This window comes from Aulonocara sp. 'chitande type north' Nkhata Bay, linkage group LG17 (genome assembly GCF_057382095.1).
Source record: "Aulonocara sp. 'chitande type north' Nkhata Bay isolate Kocher_YH1m ecotype deep benthic linkage group LG17, A_spYH_male_GT1.1, whole genome shotgun sequence".
Classification (NCBI taxonomy): Eukaryota; Metazoa; Chordata; class Actinopteri; order Cichliformes; family Cichlidae; genus Aulonocara; species Aulonocara sp. 'chitande type north' Nkhata Bay.
This window is the reverse complement of record NC_141360.1, coordinates 42,091,079-42,099,597: the sequence shown is the minus strand read 5'-3', so window position 1 is coordinate 42,099,597 and position 8,519 is coordinate 42,091,079. Positions and strand designations below refer to the sequence as shown.

The 8,519-nt window shown below is 43.4% G+C and overlaps 1 protein-coding gene across 1 annotated transcript; it reads left to right on the top strand.

Annotated features, from left to right (window-relative positions):
* Nucleotides 1–4,422, top strand: prl2 (prolactin 2). The gene is made up of 5 exons (XM_086268891.1): nucleotides 1–1,222; nucleotides 1,459–1,646; nucleotides 2,195–2,302; nucleotides 2,558–2,737; nucleotides 4,051–4,422. The coding sequence occupies exons 1-5, from the start codon at nucleotides 1,201–1,203 to the stop codon at nucleotides 4,243–4,245; spliced, it is 693 nt and encodes a 230-aa protein (XP_086125017.1). The 5' UTR covers nucleotides 1–1,200; the 3' UTR covers nucleotides 4,246–4,422.
* The last annotated feature ends 4,097 nt before the right edge of the window (nucleotides 4,423–8,519 follow it).

Here is an 8,519-nt window from a genome sequence, read left to right as displayed (position 1 = left end):
TGGTTAGATACCATATTTCTAAGCTTTTCAGGGCCGAGTACAATAACCTCAGTTTGATCTGAATTAAGAAGCAGAAAGTTAGCGCCCATCCAGGTCTTTATGTCTTTAAGACAGCGGTCCCCAACCCCCGGGCCTCGGACCGGTACCGGTCCGTGAGTCGTTTGGTACCAGGTCGCGAGAGTTGAGGCTCAGGTGTGAAATGTGTAGTTTTCAGGGTTTTTATCAGTTTTCAGCGTTATTTTGTTATAGTTTTTATCGTTTACTCGGTTTTCCTGGGTCTTTTCACGTGTGTTATGAATAAATTTTCTTTTTTTCGGTACCGGTACTAGTTTTATTTTGTTGTATTTATCTGCGACACTTTAAAGGCCGGTCCGTGAAAATATTGTCGGGCATAAACCGGTCCGTGGCGCAAAAAAGGTTGGAGACCGCTGCTTTAAGACATTCCTGCAGTTTAACTCATTGGTGTGTGTTATCTGGCTTCATGGACAGATAGAGCTGGGTGTCATCTGCATAGCAGTGTAAATGTATGCTATGTCTTCTAATGATGCTGCCTAAGGGAAGCATGTATAATGTAAACAGAATTGGTCCTAGCACTGAACCCTGTGGAACTCCATAATTAACCTCAGTGTGTGAAGAGGACTCTCCATTTACATGCACAAACTGGAGTCTCTGTATTATCACAGTATTATTGAACATTTAAATCACCTTGAAGTGATTCTTGTTTTGTGCTATATAAATGAAACTGAATTGAATTTAGTCGATATAAATTCTTATCAAATATTAAGCATAACTTTTGCTTAGTGAATTCAGCTACACTGTAACCTTGAAATAACATTGTGTTGTAACGGTTTTTGTCACAGAGGACAGTGAAGTTCATGCAGTGTAGCTCTGTTACAGACAACAGCTTTGTAGAAGAGCCTGGCCCATCCACTGTATAATGTATATTATTAAAAACAGTTTGTCACAAATATGCATTTAAAAAACCGACAAACATCTTTTGAAACACTGTGTTTTATTATTTATTATTGTGTCGCCCAAATCACAGCATAGATCACTATTAATGTTTCTCCGCCCACCCTCCCTCTCTTTGATATTAGAGTGTAAAGGGGAAACTGTCTGACCCTCACATGAAGCATTCAGGTTTGGAATAGGAGCACATCTGCACTCTCTGCTCTAAGACAGGATCTCCTTCTCTGCAGGATGCCTGGAAACATCCGATCAGGTATTTCAGGAACAGAATTGTGCATACAGGAGGTGAAAGGATGGACTGTGTCTTTATCTGCATGTAATCCAATCGTCCCCATGTGTGTGACTTTATAGTGGAGTTTTATTTCCTGATTTTTCGTCTTACCTTAAATATAAAAAAAATACATCTACACTTTCAAAAGGTAGGTTCTTTAGTAATAGATTACATTCAGGTTGAGACTAATGTTTTGAATTGTCCTTTGTCTCTCCTAGTCTCTGTGGTCTTGGTAGGTTTGTTGTGCTTGGTGTTCTGCAGTCAGCCGACCAGTCTGGATGCAGCCCCCCTCTGTACGAATGCCGAGGCTGGGTGTCACGTCCTCTCCCTGGCTAACCTGTTTGACCGGGTCATCCAACACTCAGCCAGAATGCACAGCATTTCAAATGACCTTCACTCTGAGTTTGTATGTTTCTTCATTGCAGTCGTCAGAAAAAGCTTTTTAAACGATATTTAATGAACAAGCTTGATTGTGACATGAGGATATGATATTCTGTCTGCAGATGCCTTTTAACTGAGACATTGTAGGTTTACATAACGTAGTCAATCAAACACTGCATTATCAGTTTATTAGATACACGCACAGTCATCCTGTTAGAACAGCAGAATCCAACCTGATGAGACAGTTTTTCAGTCTAATTAAATGCAAGGATGAACTTTTTTACTGTTAACTGAGCTGTACGAGATGTTTTCACAGTTCGCCCACACTTGCTAACATAAATCTGTATCATGTATAGTCTGCTATGCTGTTTACTGTTAAGATTTGGCGCCATATAAAAATAAAACTGAATTGAATGTGTGATAAAGACGCATCTATTGTACAGACAGACACCAGTAAGGATACAGAGATAGCAAGACATCGTATTAAGTCATTCATTGCTTTTGTGCTCCAGGCACGTTTGACATTTAGATGATATTTAACCTCTGACATTTCATTCCTGTTTGTCCTCCCAGGAGCTTTACTTCCTGCCCAGTAAGAATCAGATTGGCCGGGTCAGTCGCAACTGTCACACGTCTAACATCCTCACCCCAAATGGAAAGGAGAACGCTCAGAGAATGGCGGTAAATTCACCTTTTTCAAAGTTAATCCCTCTCAACTATGCACATCATATTTACACCTGGAGTCTTGTCATGTGTTTCAGGTTCTTTCTTTTGTTGCCATAAACAACATTGTAGCTGTTTGAAACATGTTTTCCTTTCAAATGATAAAGAATTTTGTAAATTTGTTTCCCTTTGCTCTTTATGATATTACAGTAACACTCAGTGGTACAAATCCCACTCTAGTCACACCCATAATTTACATGTATGTCACTACAGAGGGAGGAGCTGACGGAGGTGATTCTAAAGCTCCTGGTGGCGTGGAGGGACCCTCTGTGGCATTTCCACCAGAGCATGATGCACTTCCACGACTTCATTGACTTCAGCTCCAATAAATCTCTTAAAATGAGTGATATGGTGCATGAGCTACGGAAAGGAGTACAGAAAGTAGTTGAGAAGGTACTGTGTGTGTGTGTGTGTGTGTGTGTGTGTGTGTGTGTGTGTGTGTGTGTGTGTGTGTGTGTGTGTGTGTGTGTGTGTGTGTGTGCAAAACATACACAGTGGAGGAAATAAATATTTGTCCCCCAAAGAAATGAGCAGTACACACTCTCAGTGGTAGTTTGAGTTTCTCTGTCAGCTCCATGTCAGATGATCCTTCCACACATTCGTTCTCATCAGGGTTCAGCTGGTCACTGACAAGCTTCAGACACTTTGTTGAACGAGGGCTTTTGTGTTACCAACGATTAGCTTGATCGCATTCAGAATACTTTATTAATCCATAAGGACACTATATGGTTACAGTTGCTCAGTACAGTAACAGTAACAGACTCAGCTATTCAAACAATACAATATGTTACAGATTTACAAATTTAAGAAATAGCACTAATATATACAAATCACTCAATTATAAATATAAAGAATATTACAGAGGTGTAATATTTATGACTGACATTTGACTCTAACCTGTGAACTTTGTCATTTGCTATTTTACAGTAGAGCGTGTGCGAAAAGATGTAACTATTGCAGTGTTTACAGTGTGTTCAATGGAGTTGTACAGGGAGATGGCCACAGGCAGGAATGACTTCCTGTGTCGATCAGTGGTGCATTATGGGTAATCTCAGCCTCTCACTGAGCGTGCTCGTGTGGCTAGCCAGCACGTCATGGAGCGGGTGGGAGGTGTTATCCAACATTGTCTTTATCTTGGACAACATTCGCTTCTCTGACACCACCCTAAGGGAGTTCAGCTCCGTCCCCACAGCGTTACTGGCCTCTGCTACCCTCAACCTGCCGTCCCAGCATGCATCAGCACAGAGGATAGCACTGACCACAACAGCCTCATAGACAATCCTGAGCATTGTTCGACAGATGTTGAAGGACCTCATGCACTATTACCCTAGCTGCCTTGAGATCGTTCTCCTGTTGTAATCACTGATGTGAGCACAGACTGACGGTGACCAGCAGATGTTCTTGTAGTATATTTAAGCCTGTGAAGGGCAGCAGTCTAATCTATGATGCTTCACACAGCTCTGTGTTCATGTTCATGTTCAAATGCTTATTTTCCTGCAGTTAAAATTCAACCAGGGCAGAAACAGAGACAGAGCGAGACAGAGGCACTGATGTGTGTGCACTAGCATATGCACAGTTTAGATTGTCTGTGTTTGTGTAGTACTTTGTTTTGTAATTTTTTACTTAAGTGGGTGAAAGAAACTAAGTAAACACACAACAATATAAACAATTTGTCTTATCCATATGTTTTGTTCTTTTCACACCAGATGCAGATGTTGGGAATATTAAGTAACTCTGTCAGCAGCCTCATGTCTCCTGAGGCTTTCTTGGCACCAGGCAGCGCTGAGTGGCGCCTAATGAAAGACTACGAGCTCCTCTACTGCTTTCGCCGAGACTCCAACAAGGTCCAAAACTACCTGAAGATCCTGAAGTGTCGTATTGTTCCAGAGGATGGATGTTAAAAGCTAGAAACTCTTGACAAAGCTGAAGGTTTTGTTTTCTACTTATAGAGAATCAGAAACATCTCATCATGACTGCAGTGATACAACGGCCGCCCCGTCTGTCAGAATGTTTTCCATCCTCAGACAGGGTGCGATGAATGCACAGAATCACTAATTATTATAAGAGAAACCTGTAAATCGTCTGTTTCAATATATTATATAAATATTTCAAAATCATGTCTTTTTTGTTGTTTCTACAGAAAAGGTGCAGAAATACACTGAGGTCACATCATCACAGCATCATGACAAAAACTAACGATGTTCTGTCCTAATAAAAAATCTGAAACATTGTAACTAAACGTAAAAAACAAAGACAGTAAAGGACATAAACAAAAACAAAAACATGACACCTAATGCATTTATTTATCGCGGGATAACAGACAGTATTACATGTCTGACAGTCTGAAGCAGATTGTTAAATCATTTTAAGAGAAGTTCCTGATTTCAGTCTATGGGATGAAAAACATGTTGGTGGTTTCTCAGGTTTAATTAAAAAAGAAGCACGTTTACATATATGATGATGACGATGAATTAACGGTTTTCCTGAAGCCAGCTGACCAATGAACCGCTTAACTGGTGATTCTTAACTGCCCACAGGTGTGGGTTAGGGTTGGGGATGTGAGTCACCAGTCTGTCTCTGTGTGACAGACTGGTGACCTGTCCAGGGTGTAGCCTTGCCCTGTGATAGGCTTCAGACCCTCGTCATCCTGGTAAACATGAGCGGAAGAGAATGGATGGAAGAACCGCTCCATTTAACATTTACCAAAAGCATTAAAAACATCCTCACACATACAAGTACAGTGGGGCAAAAAAGTATTTAGTCAGCCACCGATTGTGCAAGTTCCCCCACCTAAAATGATGACAGAGGTCAGTAATTTGCACCAGAGGTACACTTCAACTGTGAGAGACAGAATGTGAAAACAAAATCCATGAATTCACATGGTAGGATTTGTAAAGAATTTATTGGTAAATCAGGGTGGAAAATAAGTATTTGGTCAATAACAAAAATACAACTCAATACTTTGTAACATAACCTTTGTTGGCAATAACAGAGGTCAAACGTTTACTATAGGTCTTTACCAGGTTTGCACACACAGTAGCTGGTATTTTGGCCCATTCCTCCATGCAGATCTTCTCGAGAGCAGTGATGTTTTGGGGCTGTCGCCGAGCAACACGGACTTTCAACTCCCGCCACAGATTTTCTATGGGGTTGAGGTCTGGAGACTGGCTAGGCCACTCCAGGACTTTCAAATGCTTCTTACGGAGCCACTCCTTTGTTGCCCGGGCGGTGTGTTTTGGATCATTGTCATGTTGGAAGACCCAGCCTCGTTTCATCTTCAAAGTTCTCACTGATGGAAGGAGGTTTTGGCTCAAAATCTCACGATACATGGCCCCATTCATTCTGTCCTTAACACGGATCAGTCGTCCTGTCCCCTTGGCAGAAAAACAGCCCCATAGCATGATGTTTCCACCCCCATGCTTCACAGTAGGTATGGTGTTCTTGGGATGCAACTCAGTATTCTTCTTCCTCCAAACACGACGAGTTGAGTTTATACCAAAAAGTTCTACTTTGGTTTCATCTGACCACATGACATTCTCCCAATCCTCTGCTGTATCATCCATGTGCTCTCTGGCAAACTTCAGACGGGCCTGGACATGCACTGGCTTCAGCAGCGGAACACGTCTGGCACTGCGGGATTTGATTCCCTGCCGTTGTAGTGTGTTACTGATGGTGACCTTTGTTACTTTGGTCCCAGCTCTCTGCAGGTCATTCACCAGGTCCCCCCGTGTGGTTCTGGGATCTTTGCTCACCGTTCTCATGATCATTTTGACCCCACGGGATGAGATCTTGCGTGGAGCCCCAGATCGAGGGAGATTATCAGTGGTCTTGTATGTCTTCCATTTTCTGATGATTGCTCCCACAGTTGATTTTTTCACACCAAGCTGCTTGCCTATTGTAGATTCACTCTTCCCAGTCTGGTGCAGGTCTACAATACTTTTCCTGGTGTCCTTCGAAAGCTCTTTGGTCTTGGCCATGGCGGCGTTTGGAGTCTGACTGTTTGAGGCTGTGGACAGGTGTCTTTTATACAGATGATGAGTTCAAACAGGTGCCATTCATACAGGTAACGAGTGGGGGACAGAAAAGCTTCTTACAGAAGACGTTACAGGTCTGTGAGAGCCAGAGATTTTCCTTGTTTGAGGTGACCAAATACTTATTTTCCACCCTGATTTACAAATAACACTGTAATAAAACTGTTTTTAATAATATACACTGTAACAGCTCAAAACAAAGAAATGACACAAAAGGAGCTGACCAAGTTTCTAGGAATCAAGCAAAGAAACAAGGTTTGGAGGCCTATCTCCACCCACCACCACTCCCCCTGCCGGTGGCGGACTCCCTCAGACATCGGTGCGTTGGTGGTTCTTTGTGTCCGGGGATGGGTGTCCAGGTACACACCGGCTCACTCCTTGGCGGCCGCTTATCGGGTCCTGGAGCCTGGGGCTCGCTCGGGCCACTTCGGGGGTGGGGTGCCCCCGGCCTCTCGGCCTGGGGCTCGGTCACTCAGGCACGGCTGTCTGCCGGCGGAGCTCACGGGCGCGTCACTGCAACTCCCCCTGGCTTCTGCTCCGCGGCTGCTGAGTGAGCCCTCATCTGGGACTCTCCTCAGCTCTTTCTGGGACAGTGGCGCGGCTGCCCCTCTGTTGGTCTTCCTTGGTCTCTTGTGTTCTGGGGGCCTCTGGATGGCTGGAGTTTTGATCTCCTCCATACCTGCTTCATGCCCTGGAGGACGGGGCTGTGGCCCCCCCACACCCTCTAGCAGATCATTACATGAAGGAACCTTTTAAAAAAACAAAAAACAAACGCATCCATGCTCACAGGTGTACACACGGGTGATCACACCCACAAACTACACCCTTTTTGGCTCCTACCTCAAAGCACACTGTGTTCTGTTGATCTTATGTGCTGCACAATAATGTTTAATATTTACTGTCATATTCACATAGATTATTGCGATCATGTTTATTATGTTGCTCTTTTTTTGCTTGTTTTCTCTCTTTTCTTTCTCAGCAGGTGATCCAGGTGATTGATAGATGTGTTTTTGTCTGTTGGTTTTGTTGGTTTTTGCCCTTTATCCCCGTCCCTGTTTTTCTTTCTCCCGTTTCTTCTCCCAGTCAAGTCTGTGTAGCAAGTGAAAATTAAATGAAGTAAACAATAAAAGGTGAATCAAATAGACCAATACGGCAAGGCTGGGATGGCCCAGTTGGTAAAGTAAATCCGTTGGTTCTTTGCCTTTAGACAATAATTCTGATGGCAAAAGAGCCAAACAGGACAGGCGGAGAAAAAGAAACAAGCAAAGAGCTCGATAAACCCTTAAACAATGAGAGAAATCCTGACCTTATGGCAGTGCAGTCAAAACAGGTTAGGCAGCTCCACCCGAGGGATTTGGTGGAGCAGGAAATTTGCATCATTGATGTGCAGCAGCTGTGATGCTGTCAGCGTGGAAGCTTTCCAGCAGTTTGATATTTGATGAAGATCTCGATGGATGCTCAGGAACTCAGAGGAAGATCCTCCTGTTTGTGTGGACGTTGTGTTTTCAGCGGGATAAGGATGAAAGATGAATTATAGTTCGTCTCCCTGCTGAGAGCCTCGGTGTGTCGGTGCACTGGTCTGTTGATGACCACTTTAAGCCCTGGCTGTTTGTAGAAGGACACTTCATGACCTTTCACCTCACCTGTCTGCTTCACAAACTGTGGAAAGCAGAAATCATATTAACGAGTCTGCGAACAGCAGTAATCTGTACGCTGATCTAAGTTTCAACTACAGGAAGCTGAACGAAACACGTGCGTGTGCTCATCCTGTGCTGTGGTCCAGAGATTGGGACCGAGACTGTTTAACCGTTCGACACGACAACAACTCCTGGCAGCACAGCGGCAAGAAGGTCCTGAGTTCGAGTCCAGCATCAGGCTGCGGGCTTTCTGAGCGGATACTGTCAGGCATTTGTCGTGTGTGTTATAAACACACACTTAAACATTTACACTTTGTACAACTTGGATACATCGACTTGCAATTTTCATTATGAACCATACAGGTACATACTCTCTATAGATGATCATAACTGACATAAGTATTCAGTCTTAGCTGTGCTTACAAATGTTTGCTGTTAAACTACAGCAGAGAACAAACGTGACGACAAACGTGCTGCAGTCCGTTTGAACAAAGAGTCAGAAACACG